The sequence below is a fragment of the Pseudophryne corroboree genome, chromosome 6 (genome assembly GCF_028390025.1).
Source record: "Pseudophryne corroboree isolate aPseCor3 chromosome 6, aPseCor3.hap2, whole genome shotgun sequence".
NCBI classification, from domain to species: Eukaryota; Metazoa; Chordata; class Amphibia; order Anura; family Myobatrachidae; genus Pseudophryne; species Pseudophryne corroboree.
This window is the reverse complement of record NC_086449.1, coordinates 336460857-336485870: the sequence shown is the minus strand read 5'-3', so window position 1 is coordinate 336485870 and position 25014 is coordinate 336460857. Positions and strand designations below refer to the sequence as shown.

At 45.1% G+C, this 25014-nt stretch overlaps 1 protein-coding gene across 5 annotated transcripts in view; it reads right to left on the bottom strand.

Moving 5' to 3' along the window:
• Window positions 1–2666: 2666 nt before the first annotated feature.
• Window positions 2667–25014, bottom strand: part of PEAK1 (pseudopodium enriched atypical kinase 1) — a 135485-nt gene continuing 113137 nt past the window's right edge. For 2 of the 5 annotated variants that reach the window (XM_063926430.1, XM_063926431.1), the window contains exons 2-5: window positions 10004–12604; window positions 7462–7670; window positions 5632–6098; window positions 2667–4882 (exon numbers count right to left, since the gene is read on the bottom strand). In XM_063926430.1, the coding sequence (XP_063782500.1) occupies window positions 3704–4882; window positions 5632–6098; window positions 7462–7670; window positions 10004–12510 (4362 nt within the window). In that variant the 5' untranslated portion in view covers window positions 12511–12604 and the 3' untranslated portion in view covers window positions 2667–3703. Of the gene's footprint in view, window positions 4883–5631; window positions 6099–7461; window positions 7671–10003; window positions 12605–14580; window positions 15407–15449; window positions 15877–25014 lie in introns of those variants that run through there. The other 3 variants (XM_063926429.1, XM_063926434.1, XM_063926433.1) reach the window with 3 other exon arrangements.

The following is a 25014-nucleotide window of genomic DNA, read 5'->3' as shown; positions in this document are numbered from 1 at the left end:
CATATAGTCCCCTTCTTCCTGGTTCGCTATCACTGCTCTGAGTGACTCCATCTTGATTTGAACCTTTGTATGTAAGTGTTCAAAGATTTCAGATTTAGAATAGGTCTCACCGAGCCGTCTGGCTTCAGTACCACAATATAGTGTGGAATAATACCCCTTTCCTTGTTGTAGGAGGGGTACTTTGATTATCACCTGCTGGGAATACAGCTTGTGAATTGTTTCCAATACTGCCTCCCTGTCGGAGGGAGACGTTGGTAAAGCAGACTTCAGGAACCTGCGAGGGGGAGACGTCTCGAATTTCCAATCTGTACCCCTGGGATACTACTTGTAGGATCCAGGGGTCCACTTGCGAGTGAGCCCACTGCGCGCTGAAACTCTTGAGACGACCCCCCACCGCACCTGAGTCCGCTTGTACGGCCCCAGCGTCATGCTGAGGACTTGGCAGAAGCGGTGGAGGGCTTCTGTTCCTGGGAAGGGGCTGCCTGCTGCAGTCTTCTTCCCTTTCCTCTACCCCTGGGCAGATATGACTGGCCTTTTGCCCGCTTGCCCTTATGGGGACGAAAGGACTGAGGCTGAAAAGACGGTGTCTTTTTCTGCTGAGATGTGACTTGGGGTAAAAAAGGTGGATTTTCCAGCTGTTGCCGTGGCCACCAGGTCCGATTGACCGACCCCAAATAACTCCTCCCCTTTATACGGCAATACTTCCATGTACCGTTTGGAATCTGCATCACCTGACCACTGTCGTGTCCATAAACATCTTCTGGCAGATATGGACATCGCACTTACTCTTGATGCCAGAGTGCAAATATCCCTCTGTGCATCTCGCATATATAGAAATGCATCCTTTAAATGCTCTATAGTCAATAAAATACTGTCCCTGTCAAGGGTATCAATATTTTCAGTCAGGGAATCCGACCAAGCCACCCCAGCGCTGCACATCCAGGCTGAGGCGATCGCTGGTCGCAGTATAACACCAGTATGTGTGTATATACTTTTTAGTATATTTTCCAGCCTCCTATCAGCTGGCTCCTTGAGGGCGGCCGTATCTGGAGACGGTAACGCCACTTGTTTTGATAAGCGTGTGAGCGCCTTATCCACCCTAAGGGGTGTTTCCCAACGCGCCCTAACTTCTGGCGGGAAAGGGTATAACGCCAATAATTTTCTATCGGGGGAAACCCACGCATCATCACACACTTCATTTAATTTATCTGATTCAGGAAAAACTACAGGTAGTTTTTTCACACCCCACATAATACCCTTTTTTGTGGTACTTGTAGTATCAGAAATATGTAACACCTCCTTCATTGCCCTTAACATGTAACGTGTGGCCCTAATGGAAAATACGTTTGTTTCTTCACCGTCGACACTGGAGTCAGTGTCCGTGTCGACCGACTGAGGTAAATGGGCGTTTTAAAGCCCCTGACGGTGTTTGAGACGCCTGGACAGGTACTAATTGGTTTGCCGGCCGTCTCATGTCGTCAACCGACCTTGCAGCGTGTTGACATTATCACGTAATTCCCTAAATAAGCCATCCATTCCGGTGTCGACTCCCTAGAGAGTGACATCACCATTACAGGCAATTGCTCCGCCTCCTCACCAACATCGTCCTCATACATGTCGACACACACGTACCGACACACAGCACACACACAGGGAATGCTCTGATAGAGGACAGGACCCCACTAGCCCTTTGGGGAGACAGAGGGAGAGTTTGCCAGCACACACCAAAACGCTATAATTATACAGGGACAACCTTATATAAGTGTTTTCCCTTATAGCATCTTAATATATAATAATATCGCCAAATAAGTGCCCCCCCTCTCTGTTTTAACCCTGTTTCTGTAGTGCAGTGCAGGGGAGAGCCTGGGAGCCTTCCTAGCAGCGGAGCTGTGTAGGAAAATGGCGCTGTGTGCTGAGGAGAATAGGCCCCGCCCCCTTTTCGGCGGGCTTCTTCTCCCGTTTTTCTGACAACCTGGCAGGGGTTAAATACATCCATATAGCCCCAGAGGCTATATGTGATGTATTTTTAGCCAGCATAGGTACTTTCATTGCTGCCCAGGGCGCCCCCCCCAGCGCCCTGCACCCTCAGTGACCGTTGGTGTGAAGTGTGCTGAGAGCAATGGCGCACAGCTGCCGTGCTGTGCGCTACCTTAAGAAGACTGGGAAGTCTTCAGCCGCCGATTTCTGGACCTCTTCTCTCTTCAGCATCTGCAAGGGGGTCGGCGGCGCGGCTCCGGTGACCCATCCAGGCTGTACCTGTGATCGTCCCTCTGGAGCTAGTGTCCAGTAGCCTAAGAAGCCAATCCATCCTGCACGCAGGTGAGTTCACTTCTTCTCCCCTAAGTCCCTCGTTGCAGTGAGCCTGTTGCCAGCAGGACTCACTGAAAATAAAAAACCTAACAAAACTTTTACTCTAAGCAGCTCTTTAGGAGAGCCACCTAGATTGCACCCTTCTCGGCCGGGCACAAAAACCTAACTGAGGCTTGGAGGAGGGTCATAGGGGGAGGAGCCAGTGCACACCACCTGATCCTAAAGCTTTTACTTTTGTGCCCTGTCTCCTGCGGAGCCGCTATTCCCCATGGTCCTGACGGAGTCCCCAGCATCCACTTAGGACGTCAGAGAAAAGTCTCCGTTCCAAATTAAGTTATTACTCATTCAAGTCCCTCAAGAGTCAACAGATTTATTAACACATCAATTGTAGGAACATCAGCAGTATAGATGAGAAAAAGGTACCACAACAAAAAGAAAAGAAAGGAAGGAGGGGTGGGAGCATGGGCCACCTTTACCAGATGACCGCCCCTGCTCACCTCCTATAACAGAGGAAGTACTGAGCAGTTGGGTACAATAGCCACCCACTCACAATTAGATTTAGAATTTGAAGTGTCAAGGACACTTTTGTCTTCATATTGTTTATATATAGTTATATATATATATGAATTATAACACTATGGGTGTTGTTCTTTATGAATACTGCATGTGTGGTTGCATATAAATATAAATATGGATTTATGGTATTAAAAGCATTCAGAATAAAACATTTTATATTAATACTATTTCTGGTAATCTCTCCCTCCACAGTCTGGCAGATTGTGTGTGTATGTGTAATGTAAAAGCAGTTCCTGCAATGTGTCTGAGTGCACCTCCTCAATTCGTGCATCACTTCCTAAGCAAGAGCACCTGTACTTCTCACTTGTGACTTACCAGGTATCAATAGTTTCATGGTGAGTGTAGTTGTGGGTTGCGTATGAGATTATGTCATTTTGGAAGCTGGTTAGTAAATACAAACTGATTTTATAGCAAAGAACTATAATGAGAAGAATGACAAAGTGTTTTACAGAACAGTAATGTATGTTGTAAAAAGCATGATTCACTAAGAAAGTGTAAAATGTGGCAGTACAAAACCAAGAGCTTTTTTTTTATCTTTCTTTTTTTTTTGTAAATATATTAATTCAAATGAAATCCGTTTGCTATTAGTGTCTAGATTATGTATAGTATTTAATAAACTCTGACTTCTGCATGCCTCGGAAACAATGGGTTTGCGATAATATATTAGTGTAATGCATGTACAGATATCTGCCTGACTGTGCAGGAAGGAAGTGGTATAACACTGGACATTCAAGCTTCTTAAAACAGAGCCTTTTGGGGTATTCCCAGCTATTGCACACAGACCATGTAGGGAAAGGTTTAGGGTGGACTATGCCACTCAGTTTTGTTCCAGTAGCCGTAGAGTCTGTGCCAGTCCCTGGGCTGTGCCAAACGCCAGGTACTGGCAGCACAACCAGTCCTCCAGAGTTACCCCACCTTCCCTCTCAAGAGCTCGCTCTGCCAGCCTTATTAGTAGCAATGTCCTCTTCACCTGTAACCAGTTTTGTAGAGATCCTGGTCCTTGCAGTACTTCTTCCCGCGGCCCCCAAATTAAGCAGCGTAGTGCTGCCTTAGCTTGCCCGACCTGGAGCCGATCTGAAGGGCTATGCTGCAGTAGGAGTCCTGCAAGGCGCCCTAGACCACGTGAATATGGAGAACGACGTGGCACAGCTGGTAAATCCCGGGGTCCATATTCCCGTTCCTTTAAGCCCCCATCCAGGAAAGGGTTGGGTAAGTGCAACATCTCATAAATTAGGATCCCAGTCTGAAACTCATCACTTCTTCGGTACTGTGTTGCTCCCACAATCTCTGGAGCCATCCGTGATGGATCACCCAAGCCCTGTGGACGCCAGACACTTTGGCTTTTCAATTTAGCTTGGGTAAAATTGGTGAGGAGAAGTCGACCAGCACATGTGGGGAATGCTCTCTGTTCAGAGAGACTTGTATTCTTGTCATATTCATTTGCCTCTTGTGTGGTAGACCTATGAGCACAACTACAACCTGCCACACCTGGCCGGCAGCTGGCAAGCAGAAGGTTACCTAATCGAAGATCACAGTGAGTAATACCTTGTGCCTTCAAATGCTCCAATGCCCCACACAGCTGGAGCAGTAGCAAGCACACTTGTCGTTCATAAATCTCTGGCTCCCTGCGATGCTGATTCTCACCCTCCTGTACAAAATCTGCAAGTGTCTGTCTTGGGGGCTCTCGTGTAATCACCACCACCCGACTCCTCCGCTTACCCAGTGAGCCTTGATTAGTGGATGGAGGCTGCTTTTGGTTTTTGTTTGGTACCTCCTTTCCTTTAGAGGAAACCTCCACACTTGCCCCTTCCTGCTCTTCTTCCTCCTCCTCCTCTTCTGATACAGTAGGGTCCTCCCAGGGTAGCAGACGCGCGGGTACTTCGGCAAGAAATTGCCCACAGTCCTGTTGGATATTGAAATGTTCTGAAAGGCCCTGTCGTATTGCCAGGCAATGGTAATATTGCCTCTGGGCTTGTTTAGACTTGCTGCGGCAGATCTGGGGAAAAAACAGGCTAGTGTCAAATTCACAAAGTAAAGGAAACTATTGACAGATGGGCATGAAAATGTCTCAATACTTTCATTTAACACTGCATCTTCTAACTCAACTAAGTACAAACCCAAGCATGCTAAAATGCAGAGCAAATTGATGTTTGGAATTTCTAAAACCTGCTGTACACATAGAATTACCCTTGTATTTTATTAATGCTCTGTGAAGCCAACATTTTAAAAAGAATTTAGCAGAAAATGAAATATTTAGTTAGGGTGGATTTGATTACGCTAACATAAAAGTTCTTCTTAACTAGGTTCTAGCTTTACAGCTTCCTCCTATCTGTGCAGCCATTAGTGGAACTTGCTGGATTTGGCTCTTGCCAGATCAAAAGGTAAGTAAAACTTGGTACTGAACGTTACCCAAAAGTACGTTTTGAATTTTACTTAATCAGAGACTGCAAAACCAGGTTGATCTTGCAGTGTAAATGATTGCCACTTTAAAAAAAACTGCAAAACCTTACCAAATCTCTCACTTTTTGGCCCCAAATGTTTTAGAATATAAAAACTAAGTGCACCCGCAGGGCTATTGTTGTCTTTATGGCTAAACGGAGTAATGTTAATGTGTATCAAAATAAAAAATCCATATTGTGTCCACAGATCCAGTGTGCTACAAGTTACAAAAGATAGGAGTAGCAGGCTGACATGGTGAAGGAGCAAAAATGCAAACAATGCAACTACCCAAAAGAATTGGATTACCTTTACAGCATAGAGATTGCCAGGGTCTTGTGCATATGATGCCCGGTAATACACTGCTTCTCCAGCTTGGCAACATGGTGTGGGGCTTGTTAGTCGGAAGTCTGGCCAACTCTCCAGTCCAAAGTTGACTGGCTCTCTCTGCCCTGCCATGAAGATGTCCTCACAACGGGCATAGAAGCGACGCAAGGCCTCAGCCTGTAGCTCAGCAATTCTCCCCCCACTTTTAGTTCGCTCTATGGAGTCTCCTGACTCATTTCCACCAGCCTCCCAGCTACGCTCTGTATCGTATGTGGGGTTGGCTAGGCTCAATGATGTCCCAGGTGTTCTTTCTGGTGTGGACTGGCGTGGAGTCAGATTCTTCTTTGGAAGGGGGGGAGGGGTTGGATGGGGTTCTGGATCTAGAGGAGGGGTTCCTCCATGAGTCTGACGAGGCTGCTTGTATGGGATCATGTTTGCACGGGACTGGCCTGTAGATATAAAAGATTATTATTTATGGTTTTCTCACATCATAAAGTAATTTTTTTTAGATCTTGTACATGCACTTTTTAAGATGATTATGCTTTGTAATCATATACTATGCTATACTCCATTCAATCCATTAAATCAATCAATTTACACTGTTCTAGGCTTCTAAATTACTATTACTATACACCGGAATTCAGATTATCACTTATTACCAAATTATAGTAATGTTATTTTCAGCATTTAAACCGTGTCAACGTTATAACTTTACCATCATGTTTAAGTATGAATCCTATCCAGGAATTGAACCCATGCGGTTGACAATTGGCAAATATCTGCCACTGGTTGACCTCAAATATGATTATTTCATACTATACTGTATATTTATTGTACAGTATTTTTAAAAATTTGCATATATGATGATATTAAAGAAAGACACCAGTGATTGGTGTATTCGTATAGTAAACCCCACTTTCCTAAACTACCAGAATAGCAGGTGTCTCAAACTAGGGCCTCTGCATCATTCTCACTCTAATGTCTTGTTAATGGTCAGTTCTCCTACCACAAGTTTAAACTGCAGCTTGTCTGACTGCAGCAGCTGTCCAATAAGTTGCTAGGGACACAAAATGTGCCAAAAGATTAAACATTAATTTTAAGTATCAGTGTAAGGATGGCTTATTGAAAAACAATTATTTGAAAACATAAGGAATGCAATATTATACATATTTATGCATCACGACATATCACCGATTTATAGGTGTTCGGCTGCAGAAAGATGCACTGTGGCTCTCACCCACGTTACTATAGGTGGCATATCACTGCTTTATAGGTGCTTGGCTGCAGAAAGATGCACTGTGGCTCTCACCCAAGTCATTACAGGTGGCATATCAATGATTTATAGGTGTTCGGCTGCAGAAAGATGCACTGTGACTCTCACCCACGTTACTATAGGTGGCATATCACTGCTTTATAGGTGCTCGGTTGCAGAAAGATGCACTGTGACTCTCACCCAGTCACTATAGGTGGCATATCACCGATTTATAGGTGTTCGGCTGCAGAAAGATGCACTGTGACTCTCACCAAGGTTACTATAGGTGGCATATCAATGATTTATAGGTGTTCATCTGCAGAAAGATGCACTGTGACTCACACCCACGTTATTATAGGTGGCATATCACTGCTTTATAGGTGATCGGCTGCAGAAAGATGCACTGTGACTCTCACCCAAGTCACTATAGGTGGCATATCACCGATTTATAGGTGTTCGGCTGCAGAAAGATGCACTGTGACTCTCACCCAAGTCACTATAGGTGGCATATCACCAATTTATAGGTGCTCGGCTGCAGAAACATGCACTGTGGCTCTCACCCAAATTACTATAGGTGGCTCCCTCGGGGCTGCAGTCAGATGAGCAGTCGGAAGCATTGCCAGGCTCTTCATGATTTTGAACCTCAGCATCAGCAGGTGGGGTTGCACGGTCTAGCGCAGTCTGCTCACCAGGGCCATCGAGCAATATGGGTCCAAGGGAAGGAGAGCTGTGTACAGGCATGTCATCAGGTGTACTGCGTACAGAGATGCTACATAAGATACATATATAAGCAATATGTTACATTAAAGGATTATATTTATACTACATTACAGAAAACATCTTACAGTACTGTAATTTCTATATATTAAAATAACAACTAACTGAGATGTGTTTGCTCTTCCAGCACCAGGAAGAGGACAACAATGAGACATTATAACTGAATCAAAGTAGAAAATGAAATAAACAATAAAGTGAACAGAAAGTAGGATACAGAGAGAGGAGAGAATGTAGAGGAACTAATGAACAAACAAAATAGAAATATATAAACATTAGTTTAAAAAAGTGAAGGCATGATAAAAAGCAGGCACTGTCTCACCGAGTCCTGCTGCTGACACAATTCCCCATTCTCTGATATGGTCACCTCCGATTCAGTGTGATCAGTTTGTCCTAAGGTCTGACCTAACTTTTGTTTACCTGTGAGGGAGTGTCACCAGACACCCTCCCCTGTGACAGCTCAGCACTGACACAATCTTCCCACCCCCCTACCTAGTGCTGATAACAAACTGAGGGAGGAGAAAGGGTATTCACCCTCCTTTACATACACTCCCTGCAGTCAGACCTGGCCAGGGAAGTAAGGTTTGTGTAGCAAAGGATCCAAAAAGATACAGAGAAATGGTTCAGTCATAGGAATACTGAGAATAATTAGAGTGAATAAAAATAAAACTCAAGAAAGTAAATACTACTAGTAGAGGTAGACTGTACTGAGAGTGTGAGAATAAGCACAGAAACAGAAGAGGGAAGAAGATGTTACACTATAGGAAGTGTGACAGCATGCAGATAGTTATATCTAAACCACTAAAAAGGCGCCCAGTTCTTTTAGCTACTAAGGATACTCTGGGCTGTGGTGCCTAGCTGGATAAGCAGAGATATCTGGAAAAGGTACCTTGTGGGACTCCTGTAAGTGTGTTTGATAAGATACATATTTACCTCAAATATTCTGTATATATTATTGATTATATATAAATCTCAATATGCCTTATGCAACAGAGACATTATCAGTAAAGGATAGCACAGTTATTTAACATTTAGACTGTAGCGCTCACGCTGTACACAGCTGTGGCACAGCTATCAGATATACTCTGGAAGTGTTTCATTCAATTATAGTAACAATACAGAATGTGTGCACAGGATATTGTATTGTACTAAGGTTATGGTCATTTGTGGTGTGTCCCACCCTTTACCCCCACTTTATATTCAGCTGTTTGCAGATGGAAATGCTATGTCTAGTAACATAACCATAAAAGTACTTTTATTTTCACATACAAGTCGGCTCCTAAAACCTTTATCAGCGAGAAATGGGGGTGGGGGAGTATGGATAAATCAAGCGTTTTGTTAAATCTACTTTTGTGGTTCCTGATCAGAGATTGGGTCATCTGCCATCTAGCTCCCTGGACCACAAGGCAATATATGACTATTTTGGTTTTAAACATGATATTCAACTTATATGTATACATTTTTAAATATGAATAATGTATCTTTCTTGTTAAAGCGGACTAGATCTAATCTTGATGCTTGAAACATACAATCTCTAATTAAAAAAAATAACTGGTGCATACTGTAGCTTTACTACCACACTGATGAGGTGGACTACGCTAGATTTGGTGTGTGGTAAATGTTTTATAATGAGACTGATTGCAGTTTAAATTCATCCTTGGTAGCAAAAGCTATAGTATGCAGGGTATTGTGTGATAGGATGCTTCCCATATTAAGCTGGCAGGAACATAAGCACAATTCTGTGCAAGCATACTCTCAGATTTATGTAACAAGTGGAAGACCTCCCAATTTGCTATATACTACAGCATTTTGATTATGCAACAACGGAGTAATTAACTTTTTCCAATTATCGCACAGTAGTCACAGTGACAAGTACCTATTATAGATTGCTCAGGTCTTTATGTCACTGTGGTCTATTACATTTGTATGAATAAAGAACATTGCCTAATAATTTACACTAATGGGTACATCTTACTAGATATTACACCAGGCAACTTAATAAAAAATTGTTGTTGTTGCGGCTTTACAAATTACATGGCTATGCCAAGTAGAATGTCAACTATACTATCAGGCTGTCCTAAAGGTAGATTTTAAATGGCGTGCAATATGCACAATGCAGACTAATATACAAAGTGGACACTGGCCAAAGTACAAAGACTAAAGGTCCCATTGCACATAGATGTAGTTAGAGTGCATTTTATTTCCTGTGAGTACTGATGAATTTCAAACCTCAACCAATCCAGTGGATTGCTATTCTTGTATTGGATTTTAGGAGACTTTATTATCAAATTCACTATAGCACATACTTTACTAGCAAGAGCATTTTACCTGCTAGACCTGGTCTCAGTGCCCACGCTGTCCTGTGGACTGTTTGCTGCTCGCTCTTCTTCTGATCGATACACAAACACAATAGATGGCTTCTCCCCAGGTTCTGCTCTACTTTCGCTGAACCAATGGTGTCGTTGTACTGGAGGTGGTGGAAGCATGTGAATAACTGTGCCATCAAGCCCGACTAGTTTGCCCTCCTCTCCTCTGTCCTCACAGCCCCCTTGTCCACTTCCCTCTTTCTTCCTCCTGAAAAAACTTTTGAAGGATATCCAACGGCGTGGCTTGCCATCTGCTGGCCGACGTGGCTGTGTTGCAGAGTCGATTGGTAAAGGACGGTTAGTTCCCACTGGTTTTCCACGAGTTGCAAAGTGTTTGTGCAACATGCTGGCATGATAGGGTGAAGAAGTGGAACGTGGAGGTGGGAAGGGTGGAAGAGGTTCTGTGGTAGCTGACACAGTTGGACTATCATCACTGGAAAGTGCAGGAGATGTTTTGTTCAAGCTATTAGTTCCAAAAGTTTGACTCTGGGAGGAAAACAGAGTTTTTGGCCTTCCCAAAGAGCATGCAGGTAGTTCTGGATCTGATTGAGTCTCTGGTGGACGATGTTCATCACTACTCCCAGACTCAGGAGTCAAAGTCTCTGGTGGAGAGCGAGGTGGTTGAATCGATGCCACAATCTGGGAAAGGACACGATTGGCACTCTCTCGAGGACAACCACTTGTCTCTTGGGAGACCCCAACACCAGATTCCTCTTTTTTTTGGCCTCTTGCAGGCGTTTCTATTTCTTCATAAGTGTTACTAACTACACTTCCAGACTGTTTTTCCTTGTCTGGAGGTGGTGGAAAGACTCCACCAGCACCCACAAAACTTCTGTAAATAGCCAAGTTATCATAAGCACTCGGATTGATGAGAATGGGCACTTTGTCAGCACTTTTACAACTGTGGGCATATTCTGGTTCATCATGAATGATAATAGGAAAAGGTGGCATTCCTGCATTGTTGTAACTGTTGAATTTGATCTCAGATAGATTGGGTGAGCGGACAGGTACAGTATGGGCACTCAGACCAGTAGTAGGAGAAGTTGGAGCAGATTTATAACAGTTTCGTTTAGGAGCTTCTACAGTTTCAGTTTTTGCAAGCTTCTGTCGAGGGCTAGTACTTGAAGTCCAAACCTCCTGGTAGCGTGTGGAGCTGGATTTTTTAAGTCTAGTGCTCAAACGAGAAGGGCATTCTCCAGACATAGCAGCGGATACGTCAACTACGGTGTATGGCTTACACACTGGCTGCTCCAAGCTGACCACACGATATGGCTTTGCTTGAGCCATACCCATATCTTGAATAACCTCTTGTTTTGTTCCATCTGGCCCATCAGCTGCTGCATTCTCTGTGACTACACTGCCATTGCAAAAGAGTCCCCCGGAGGAGGAGGAAGAGGAGGAAGATGAAGTGGAAGAGGAGGGAGGGCATGACAAAGAATCAACCATTGATGTATCAGGGGAAGGTAGGACCATGTTCCTTTCACCCTCTCCTCCCACATCACAGCCATTTAGGATCTCATCGTAGCTGTCATCATAATCCACTGCACATACTCTTTGCAATGACTTTTGGCGGAGTGGCACTGTGTTCCACTTTTCACGTCTCCCTAGTCTGAATGGCACGGGAGACAGGCTGCCACCTTGCAGATTTGCAAATCGTGGTTGTCCTCTCATACGAATCTCCATGGCCAAGAGTTCTTCATCACTCTCTTCCCAGCTCTCTCGCTCCCCTCCCTCTTCTTCATCTTCTTCACCCCAGCTGTCATCACCACTGGAGAATTCTGGGTAGCAAAAGCGTCCACCATCCATTCCAATGACTGCACCCTCTTCCCCACTTAATGCTACTCTTCGAACAACTTTGTTTGGGGCAGCACCTTCATGACGGCCTCCAGATAGACAGCTGGCAGGTGGCTTTCTCTCTAAAGAGCGTCGATAACATTGGTTGATCCGACACAGAAAGTTCTCTCGAGCTGTTCCCTCTAAGGGAGGCATAGGATCACATGGGCCACCTAATCCTGCTATCTCCTTCAAAACCTCTGTGAGCCCACTGCTACCCACATGGTTGTTATTAGTGACTATCTGTTCTGCTCCTGTGTTGTTGTTTGCCCGATCATCATTAAATACAACAGCTTGGGCTTGGGTTCTGGTGTTTTGAGCAGGCAGTGGTGACCTAGCTTGACCTGGTAATGGATGGCCTACTGCTCCATCCACAGCCATCATGGTTGGTTTCACAGCAATTGTGGGTTTCTTGGCTACAGGTGGTCTGAATCCTGTGGTGGCACGTGGTCGCTGGTTGACGCTCACTTTGGCATGATGAGCTCTGTAGGGAGGTGGTGGCGGAGGGGGTGGTGGGGGCTGACCAGAATTGCCTCTGCCAAGAGCTGCCAATTGGTGCTGTCCTTTGGGCTGAAAACAGTTCTTGCACTCTCCTGGTTTCCAGACATGCTCTGTAAATGAGCCGCAAGCCGACATGATGACCGGTACTGCAAAGCATGGCACCAGGGCACGAAGTGGAAACCAGTCAGAAAGTCATAGGGAAGAACACAGAAATAACCGTTTCATAAACCTGGAGAGAAAAATACGCTATTAATATTGAGAAATACACAAGACATAAACATGCAATTTACATTATTTTATCTAAGAATGTCATCCATTTCATCTGCTAAACATGGTTAGAAGTTTCTCATTCTTATAGCTATACATAGTGCTTTGAGATATTGGGCCTAATTAGGGGCTGCACGCAAAAGTGCATGCAGCAGCTTGTATTGGCAGTCACCCATCTGCAAGTTTATGTAAATAGCATGCAGGCCAGACGCAATGTTGATAAAATTACACGAGCCCTATGGCAGGTGCAGTTTGTCTGTCTGACCACAGCCTCCTACGCTTGTGGCTGTGTATCTGGGAACACAGCTACTTGCATTGACACGCTGCGACACTCGCACAATACACCCACTGAACGGAGAGTTGTTGCGTGCAAACTATCCACCTCCCAGTCACTGCCCTGGAACGTCCGCCACTTTCCGCCACCATCAGTCCCGATTCACAACAACACAGTGTGCGTACACTGTACATAATGCATGCACTGTAGGGATTCTCAGAAATGTTTGCGCATATGCAGTTGAAAATAATCGCTCAACTATGTCAACACCAACATTGTGTGTCACTCACAAAATAAGTCTGTCATAATTATACCATGTGCTCATGGGGATGTAAGTCCTAAGTAAAATACTAGCCTGTCAGTGGAGGGCACTTGTGACATAATTGACAGTGGCTACAGTAACTTTTATGAACTATATTTAACAAACTTTATTTTTCTGTTTCACTTTAAAATTCTCAAAATTACAAAATAACTATATATAATTACAAAATAACTATATATAAATTACAAAATAACTATATATAATGAAACAGCACTTGGTACACACTGACCAAATTTCTCATAAACACATTTCTATGCAATGACAAATATGTACAAGCGAAAGTAACAACTGTTCTATCAACTCTAACACACTACTACATTAACGCAACTGTATACACATATACAACATCATTACAATGAAGAGTGTGCCTCCATTACACAACTGCTGAAGTTGACAATTTGTACTATGTATGCTGTGCCAAACTCCCCCTCAAACTATGCTCTGCCAACCTAATTGTTTCATAGAAAATGTATGTATATATAGAAGATTGCAGTGCCAAACACCCCCTCACTAGCTGTCCATTAAATGGAGAACAAGCTTGTACAATCAGAGAAAGTGGCAGCCCTTTTCCACACACAGCTAGCTGCCTTCAGCACGATTCAATTACTGAAGTGGCCCTGCTGTATTTTTCCAAGATATCCTCGGCTATAACCAGGGCTGAGAATTTATACTGCTTTATATTTATAAGCATAAGTGGCTCTAAGTATTTCCCAGTATGACCTGGTGTGACTGATGCACTTATATTTCTTTGACATTTCCAAAATGTCTGCCATATCTAATGCATCACTTTTCCAATGGTAACCAAACAATTCCCATTGACCTTCTGTCTGTATAACTATTTTTGTCCTGACATCACAACTAACTCTTCTATTCCTGTCTTAAAATTCCACTAACATCTCCAGACTCTTTCAGTACACGCAGCATTTCTGTTTCCAACCTTGCAGAATTCTTTAAAATGCACTGACCTCTCAGCACCCTCCTAAGACAGGCCCAAGCCTCATCTGCACTTAGTATTTGCAATATTAGCTGTTCTCTACTATTAGTTTCCGCTTTCCGCTCAGTGAGGAAGGAAGACATTAAGGGTCTGGACACTGGAAATACCCCCCCATCACCTCAAAGTCCTGCCTCTGAATCACACATGGGTGTGAGAGGGAAACCTCCCCTGCCAGAGTACTGCAGACCATCTCTCTATTAACTCTTTGGTAGAGAACAGCTCTACTGGAAATGCTCACATTCATGCCACAGATGAGACACTGACATACATATATGTTACGGTCACCATCTTACAATACAAATATGTAACAGAGTTATACAGTAGCATTCTGCAACACCTTATTCTTACATTTTAGCGAGACAACTTGCCATAGATCATAGGTGTATTCATTTATCTCTACCTGGCACACAGATGGAATACACTGTCATATACATCGTCTTGTGTGTGCAAGCAAGTTGCAGTCTTGGTGTGTGCTTCAGCACATACTGTATGTGCAGTAAGAGGTTCCAAGTTTGACAAAGCAGAGCATGTGCCTGTGACAGTGGGCAGACTGCGTGTCTGTATAGATGTGTGACAGCACAGTGTATATGTGTATGTACATATGTGCATATAGGTCCATGTTCCCTGCCTCCTGGGCCTGGGAAGAGTTACAGGAATGCTCGGTATGTCTGGGGGGGTCAGTCTGGGAGCAGAGAAAGTATGTGCTATTTACAGGACAATATGGGGGAGGAGGCTCACCACCCAGTCAAAGACCCATAGAGCATCACTGTTAAATTCTACCCAAACCAGACTTAAAGAGCTTCTCTCCATTAACCCTGCAATTACCAGTGACTGATGGACCCTCTCTACACATCAGTTCTACGTTAACCCACATCCTGCCACTGACCAACAGAGCATAGCACACATATTGCTAAGATTGCAGCAGAACTACAGATGGGGACCCTTTGTGCTGTCAGAATAGCAGGTTATCACTAACAACACAGCAAAGGGTCTCACATCACACACATACAGGACACTGCTTTATCAATGTCCTTTAACACAACCTCCCAAGCAAGGATCTGAAGGGAATTACTTCATTAAGCCTCCTATGCGAGCAATCTGCAAAGCACCCATCCACTGCCAGACAGCTTACGAGTGTCTATTCTATGTAACACATTCTGTTCCTGCACGTCAATCCCACACATTCACATAAAACCACAGCAATTTCCAGCACTCACCAGAACAGACGTTTAGCTGATCTGTCCCTGCTGAGCAAAGATGGTCACACTGCGCTGATCAGCTGAATATGTCTGTGACAGAGGGGAGAATGTATGAGACAAAACTGTGTGTGTGTGTGTGTGTGTGTGTGTGTGTGTGTGTGTGTGTGTATGTGTCAGAGCAATCTGTGGCTGAAGCCAATAGAGCTCAGTGTGTTAGAGCTGTCAGGTCTGACATATCCGTGCATCAGGTTGACAGCATTGTGTTAGAAACGCATGTATACATTTATTACAGAACAGTGTCAAAGTGCTGTATGTTGCAAGGGGCTATGATGCATGTGTCTGTATTATCCAGGGTGCCTGGTCTGTGTATGTATGCTAGCTGGCCTGTGCTGTGTGTGTGTGTCTCTCTCTCTCTCTGCGTGTGTATGTGTGTGTGTGTGTGTGTGTGTGTCACTGCCAGTGTGTCTGACTCTCTATCTCATTCTCCCCCTGCAGGGAATGTTAAGAGCTGCAAGCAAATCATTTCCTGAAAGAGGAAAGCCCACATCCCTTTTGCCTCTCACACACAGGCACCATAATGGTGCTTACATGTATTGTGTGTATTATGCTGATAAACAGCAGCAGCATTTTACATATATAAGGAGTAACACACATTATACACACAAAGTAAGCAACCGAACAATGATGCATGGAATGTTGTAAGACACAACATCGTATGTACTGTAGATGTGTGTCATTTCAGGTGAGCAAAACACCAAAATGGCAATGGCTGTAGGATATTGGGAGGGTCACTAAATCCAAGGCGTCAAGTAGCAGATTTCTGCAGGCGCTGAACTTATAGGAGCCTAAATCCGGGTACACAATAGAGCGATATCTGCGCGGTATGACGTTTTGAGGCAAATTGAAACGACATATAGTCCAAATCGCATAGCATGTACGCTGAATTGCATTGTATATGACATCTTCTGGCTGGCTGTGCTGCACGGTCAATCAGAAGATAACGTGTGCCATATGGTTCATGTAGTGTAGTGTGTACGGCCAACAGCTGATATGTCGTTCTGATTGTCCTCTGAAGACGTCACCTCTTGCCAGTGATCTTAAAGATGGCTGTTCTAAATCATATACAATCAAATGATACGAAAATTGTTCTGTTGCTTGAAGGAATGCTCGGTATTATTTGTTCTGAGATGAAGGGAAATTGGAACGTACATCAAGTTGTTTGGGCATTGTTCTGACATGTACCTGGCCTTTATGAAAAGATCCTGCTAGAACCTAGATTGGATAGGTTGTGCCCTAAACATCAAGATTCACTATCCTACGCAGAGCAAACGTGTTCTCTGATAAAAGAAAAATTAATGAATTAATGCTTTGTCCTGTATTTTTTTAAATGATCAATAGTTTTTAAATAAATATTTTTTGTTTTCTATCTTTTATTAAATGTTTAAACAGTCCATTTTTTTATTAATCTGTCCCTTGCTAAATGGAACTGAAAACGCAAGTCTGGCCAGATTATGCATGCGCTTGTCCCCTCAAACAGGCCTAGCAAAGCTGTAAATTAACCCTTACTGTGCCGGCTTAGTTTTACTCTGCTCCCTTGGTGAGATTGATAATAAGAATTTACTTACCGATAATTCTATTTCTCGTAGTCCGTAGTGGATGCTGGGGACTCCGTCAGGACCATGGGGAATAGCGGCTCCGCAGGAGACAGGGCACAAAAAGTAAGCTTTTAGGATCACATGGTGTGTACTGGCTCCTCCCCCTATGACCCTCCTCCAAGCCTCAGTTAGGTACTGTGCCCGGACGAGCGTACACAATAAGGAAGGATATTGAACCCCGGGTAAGACTCATACCAGCCACACCAATCACACCGTACAACTTGTGATCTGAACCCAGTTAACAGTATGACAAACGTAGGAGCCTCTGAACAGACGGCTCACAACAAATAACAACCCGATTTTTTTGTAACAATAACTATGTACAAGTATTGCAGACAATCCGCACTTGGGATGGGCGCCCAGCATCCACTACGGACTACGAGAAATAGAATTATCGGTAAGTAAATTCTTATTTTCTCTAACGTCCTAAGTGGATGCTGGGGACTCCGTCAGGACCATGGGGATTATACCAAAGCTCCCAAACGGGCGGGAGAGTGCGGATGACTCTGCAGCACCGAATGAGAGAACTCAAGGTCCTCCTCAGCCAGGGTATCAAATTTGTAGAATTTTGCAAACGTGTTTGCCCCTGACCAAGTAGCAGCTCGGCAGAGTTGTAATGCCGAGACTCCCCGGGCAGCCGCCCAGGATGAGCCCACTTTCCTTGTGGAATGGGCCTTGACAGATTTAGGTTGTGGCAAGCCTGCCACAGAATGTGCAAGTTGAATTGTGCTACAAATCCAACGAGCAATCGTCTGCTTAGAAGCAGGAGCACCCATCTTGTTGGGTGCATACAATATAAGCAGTGAGTCAGACTTTCTGACTCCAGCCGTTCTTGAAATATATATTTTCAATGCCCGGACCACGTCCAACAACTTGGAATCCTCCAACTCGTTAGTAGCCGCAGGCACCACAATAGGCTGGTTCAGGTGAAACGCTGACACCACCTTAGGCAGAAAATGAGGACGCGTCCGCAGTTCTGCCCTGTCCGTATGGAAAATCAGATATGGGCTCTTATATGATAAAGCCGCCAATTCTGATACTCTCCTGGCTGAAGCCAGGGCCAGTAGCATGGTTACTTTCCATGTAAGATACTTCATCTCCACCGATTTGAGCGGCTCAAACCAATGGGATTTTAGAAAATCCAAGACTACATTAAGATCCCACGGTGCCACTGGGGGCACAACCGGGGGCTGTATATGTAGTACTCCTTTTACAAAAGTCTGGACTTCAGGAACTGAAGCCAATTCTTTCTGGAAGAAAATCGACAGGGCCGAAATTTGAACCTTAATGGACCCCAATTTGAGGCCCATAGACAATCCTGTTTGCAGGAAATGTAGGAATCGACCCAGTTGAAATTCCTCCGTGGGGGCCTTCCTGGCCTCACACCACGCAACATATTTCCTCCAAATGCGGTGATAATGTTGTGCAGTCACCTCCTTCCTGGCCTTTACCAGTGTAGGAATGACCTCTTCCGGAATGCCTTTTTCCTTTAGAATTCGGCGTTCAACCGCCATGCCGTCAAACGCAGCCGCGGTAAGTCTTGGAATAGACACGGTCCCTGCTGAAGCAGGTCCCGTCTTAGAGGTAGAGGCCACGGATCCTCCGTGAGCATCTCTTGAAGTTCCGGGTACCAAGTTCTTCTTGGCCAATCCGGAGCCACTAGTATCGTTCTTACTCCCTTTTGCCGTATAATTCTCAGTACTTTTGGTATGAGAGGCAGAGGAGGGAACACATACACTGACTGGAACACCCACGGTGTTACCAGAGCGTCCACAGCTATTGCCTGAGGATCTCTTGACCTGGCGCAATACCTGTCCAGTTTTTTGTTGAGGCGGGACGCCATCATATCCACCATTGGTTTTTCCCAACGGTTCACAATCATGTGGAAGACTTCTGGATGAAGTCCCCACTCTCCCGGGTGTAGATCGTGTCTGCTGAGGAAGTCTGCTTCCCAGTTGTCCACTCCCGGAATGAATACTGCTGACAGTGCTATCACATGATCTTCCGCCCAGCGAAGAATCCTTGCAGCTTCTGCCATTGCTGTCCTGCTTCTTGTGCCGCCCTGTCTGTTTACGTGGGCGACTGCCGTGATGTTGTCCGACTGGATCAACACCGGCTGACCCTGAAGCAGGGGTTTTGCCAGACTTAGAGCATTGTAAATCGCTCTTAGCTCCAGTATATTTATGTGAAGAGACATCTCCACGCTTGACCATACTCCCTGGAAGTTTCTTCCTTGTGTGACCGCTCCCCAGCCTCTCAGACTGGCATCCGTGGTCACCAGGACCCAGTCCTGTATGCCGAATCTGCGGCCCTCTAACAGATGAGCACTCTGCAACCACCACAGAAGAGACACCCTTGTCCGTGGCGATAAGGTTATCCGCTGATGCATCTGCAGATGCGATCCGGACCATTTGTCCAGCAGATCCCACTGAAAAGTTCGTGCGTGGAATCTGCCGAATGGAATCGCTTCGTAAGAAGCCACCATCTTTCCCAGGACTCTTGTGCATTGATGCACAGACACTGTCCCTGGTTTTAGGAGGTTCCTGACAAGTTCGGATAACTCCCTGGCTTTCTCCTCCGGAAGAAACACCTTTTTCTGAACCGTGTCCAGAATCATTCCCAGGAACAGCAGACGTGTCGTCGGGGTCAACTGAGATTTTGGAAAATTCAGAATCCACCCGTGTTGTTGCAGCACTAGTTGGGTAAGTGCTACTCCGTCTTCCAGCTGTTCTCTGGATCTTGCCCTTATCAGGAGATCGTCCAAGTAAGGGATAATTAATACGCCTCTTCTTCGTAGAAGGATCATCATTTCGGCCATTACCTTGGTAAAGACCCGAGGTGCCGTGGACAATCCAAACGGCAGCGTCTGAAACTGATAATGACAGTTTTGCACCACGAAACTGAGGTACCCTTGATGTGAAGGGCAAATTGGGACATGCAGGTAAGCGTCCTTTATGTCCAGGGACACCATAAAGTCCCCTTCTTCCAGATTCGCTATCACTGCTCTGAGTGACTCCATCTTGAACTTGAATTTTTGTATGTACAGGTTCAAAGATTTGAGATTTAGAATAGGTCTTACCGAGCCGTCCCGCTTCGGTACCACAAATAGCGTGGAGTAATACCCCTTTCCCTGTTGTAGGAGGGGTACCTTGACTATCACCTGCTGAGCAAACAGCTTGTGAATGGCTTCCAATACCGTCGCCCTGTCCGAGGGAGACGTTGGCAAAGCAGACTTTAGGAACCGGCGAGGGGGAGACTTCTCGAATTCCAACCTGTAACCCTGAGATACTACCTGTAGAATCCAGGGGTCCACCTGTGAGCAAGCCCACTGTGCGCTGAAATTCTTGAGTCGACCCCCCACCGTTCCTGAGTCCGCTTGTAAGGCCCCAGCGTCATGCTGAGGGCTTTGCAGAACCCTGGGAGGGCTTCTGTTCCTGGGCAGGGGCTGCTTGCTGCCCTCTCTTACCCCTTCCTCTGCCCCGAGGCAGATATGACTGTCCTTTTGTCCGCTTGTTCTTATAGGAACGAAAGGACTGCGGCTAAAAAGACGGTGTCTTTTTCTGTTGGGAGGGGGTCTGAGGTAAAAAAGTGGATTTTCCGGCAGTTGCCGTAGCCACCAGATCCGATAGACCGACGCCAAATAATTCCTCCCCTTTATACGGCAATACTTTCATATGTCGTTTGGAATCCGCATCACCTGACCACTGTCGCGTCCATAAACTCCTTCTGGCAGATATGGACATCGCATTTACTCTCGATGCCAGAGTGCAAATATCTCTCTGCGCATCTCGCATATAAAGGAAAGCATCCTTTAATTGCTCTATAGTCAATAAAATACTGTCCCTATCCAGGGTATCAATATTTTCAGTCAGGGAATCCAACCAGACGACCCCAGCACTGCACATCCAGGCTGAGGCGATGGCCGGTCGCAGTATAACACCAGTATGAGTGTATATACTTTTCAGGGTAGTTTCCAGCCTCCTATCAGCTGGATCCTTGAGGGCGGCCGTATCAGGAGACGGTAACGCCACTTGTTTCGATAAGCGTGTGAGCGCCTTATCCACCCTAGGGGGTGTTTCCCAGCGCGCCCTAACCTCTGGCGGGAAAGGGTATAATGCTAATAACTTTTTTGAAATTAGCATTTTTCTATCTGGGTTAACCCACGCTTCATCACATACATCATTTAATTCCTCTGATTCAGGAAAAACTACAGGTAGTTTTTTCACCCCCCACATAATACCCCTTTTTGTGGTACTTGTAGTATCAGAGATATGCAAAGCCTCCTTCATTGCCGTGATCATATAACGTGTGGCCCTACTTGAAAATACGTTTGTTTCATCACCGTCGACACTAGATTCAGTGTCTGTGTCTGGGTCTGTGTCGACCGACTGACGTAAAGGGCGCTTTACAGCCCCTGACGGTGTCTGAGACGCCTGGGCAGGTACTAACTGGTTTGCCGGCCGTCTCATGTCGTCAACTGATTTTTGTAATGTGCTGACATTATCACGTAATTCCATAAACAAAGCCATCCATTCCGGTGTCGACTCCCTGGGGGGTGACATCACCATTATCGGCAATTGCTCTGCCTCCACGCCAACATCGTCCTCATACATGTCGACACACACGTACCGACACACAGCAGACACACAGGGAATGCTCTTATCGAAGACAGGACCCCACTAGCCCTTTGGGGAGACAGAGGGAGAGTTTGCCAGCACACACCCAAGCGCTATAATATATATGGGAACAACCCTATATAAGTGTTGTTCCTTATAGCCGCTTAAATATATAAAAATATCGCCAAAATATGCCCCCCCTCTCTGTTTTACCCTGTTTCTGTAGTGCAGTGCAGGGGAGAGTCCTGGGAGCCTTCCTCACAGCGGAGCTGAGCAGGAAAATGGCGCTGTGTGCTGAGGAGAATAAGCCCCGCCCCCTATTCCGGCGGGCTTTTCTCCCGGAGTTTTAGACATTTGGCATGGGTTAAATACATACATATAGCCTTAATGGCTATATGTGATGTATTCTTTTGCCATAAAAGGTATTATATATTGCTGCCCAGGGCGCCCCCAGCAGCGCCCTGCACCCTCCGTGACCGTCTGGTGTGAAGTGTGTGACAACAATGGCGCACAGCTGCAGTGCTGTGCGCTACCTTCATGAAGACTGAAGAGCCTTCTGCCGCCTGTTTCCGGACCTTCAATCTTCAGCATCTGTAAGGGGGGTCGGCGGCGCGGCTCCGGGACGAACCCCAGGGTGAGACCTGTGTTCCGACTCCCTCTGGAGCTAATGGTGTCCAGTAGCCTAAGAATCCAATCCATCCTGCACGCAGGTGAGTTGAAATTCTCTCCCCTAAGTCCCTCGATGCAGTGAGCCTGTTGCCAGCAGGACTCACTGAAAATAAAAAACCTAAAAAACTTTTTCTAAGCAGCTCTTTAGGAGAGCCACCTAGATTGCACCCTGCTCGGACGGGCACAAAAACCTAACTGAGGCTTGGAGGAGGGTCATAGGGGGAGGAGCCAGTACACACCATGTGATCCTAAAAGCTTACTTTTTGTGCCCTGTCTCCTGCGGAGCCGCTATTCCCCATGGTCCTGACGGAGTCCCCAGCATCCACTTAGGACGTTAGAGAAAATAAATTGCAGCAATAATAGGTATTTTATTGCTACAATAAATAAATTCACTATTATCGCTGCATGAAATAGGCCTCTGTATTCCCAGCTTTCCTTTTCAATACTCTGCTGTTTATGTAGAGAATGTTTCTCAGCACACGTCTTTCTCTGTACTCTCGCCCCCTTGGTGCAATTCCTATTCACCCAATGTCTCTTATTCAGGGTCCTAGAAAACTGGCAGTGCTATCAATCTGTCTCTTTATCAGCCAAAGAAGTATTTACATAATGGAAATCCAGAAATTACACAGAGGAGTCCCCATCTCTGAATTCAGTTCTCTAAAAAAAGGGCCCCTAGAATAAAGCATCTGTCACTTCTGCAATGGTCATTGATATATTATTCACTGAGGAGTAACATAACTATACTAGTCCTTGCCACACATTTAAGAAAATCGTACAGAAAAAGCTTTTGTTAATGAAGACTGTTTACAATAAAACAGGGAATAGAGAGAGTGTATACACATACAAGGAAGAGGAGCTTAGTAATTCAACCAGCTAAGGTCTTACACTAAAGTCTCTAATGGTGTGTACACTACAAAGAGGGGTTCCCATGAGGTGGTTATTAATCAAGAAGATCATGGGATCCCTGAGGGATCCCATTCCCATTATAGTCAGATCCTCTTCCCCTGTTAATGGACCGCTCATTCAAGGATACATTATACTATTACAATGTGTCATTCAGAGGACCATGCTTTTAATAAATAATACCAGAGCTTTCAGGCAAAGTTGCAAACGCTTATGTTTGGAATTGAGCTCCAGCAAAGAAAGAAATTAAAAGGAACACACACACACACACACACACACACACACACACACACACACACACACACACACACACACACACACACACACACACACACACACACACACACACACACACACACACACACACACACACACACACACACACACCAGATATATGTCCACAAGAGTGAAGTGGACCTTCCACCTCCAAATAAAACAGTGATGCCTTTACAAATTCAGTATGGATTCATTTACGGTATGTATTAAAACAGAGAAAAACTACTGTAAGAAAAACGTCTGTATCTCCTCTCGGTATCCGGTCTCTATGTCGACAAGACTTAGGTCGACAGTGTCTGGGTCGACCACTATTGGTCAACAGTAACTAGGTCGACAGGGTCTCTAGATCGACATGTTCTAGGTCGACAGGTCAAAAGGACGACAAGAGGTTTTTTTTTTACATTTCTTTTTTTGAACTTTTTCATACTTTACGATCCACGTGGACTACGATTGGGAACAGTAAACTGTGCTGAGTTCAGCGAATCGAGCCATGTGAGGGGACGCGGTGCACTAATTGGGGTTCCCGGTCACAGGCCCTCATTCAGAGTTGTTCGCTCGTTGCCGATTTTCTCTATATTGCGATTAGTCGCTTACTGCGCATGCGCATGGTTCACAGAGCGCATGCGCTTAGTTATTTTACTCAAAAGTTAGGTATTTTACTCACGGCATTACGAGGATTTTTCTTCGTTCTGGTGATCGGAGTGTGATTGACAGGAAGTGGGTGTTTCTGGGCGGAAACTGGCCGTTTTATGGGTGTGTGTGAAAAAACGCTGCAGTTTCTGGGAAAAATGCGGGAGTGGCTGGAGAAACGGGGAGTGCCTGGGCGAACGCTGGGTGTGTTTGTGACGTCAAACCAGGAACGAAACTGACTGAACTGATCGCAGTGGCAGAGTAAGTGTCGAGCTACTCAGAAACTGCTAAGAAATTTCTATTCGCAATTTTGCGAATCTTTCGTTTGCAATTCTGCTAAGCTAAAATACACTCCCAGAGGGCGTCGGCTTAGCGTGTGCAATGCTGCTAAAAGCAGCTAGCGAGCGAACAACTCGGAATGAGGGCCACTGTACGGCGAAAACGACACCAAAAAAGATTTAAAAACTCATGTCGACATTTTGACCCGTCGACCTAGACCCTGTCGACCAATAGTGGTCGACCTAGACACCTTCAATACCACATCCCTCCTCTCACCTAACACTACATTGATAGGTCACCTTTATTTACAAACCAGTACATTGCACAGTTAATCTATGCAAAGGATGGAATAAAGACAAAGGATGGAGACCAGATAAAATGGCATTTATACAGATAGGCCCATGGTAGCACACAAACGAAAAAATAAACTGCCCTATATGGTGACCAGGGCTTGTGTTTATAGACCCAAAGCTTCACATGAAATATTAAGAGACAAGACACAGCAACTAAACCTAGAACTGATGTCTCAGGATTAAATACAAGGACCTATAATCA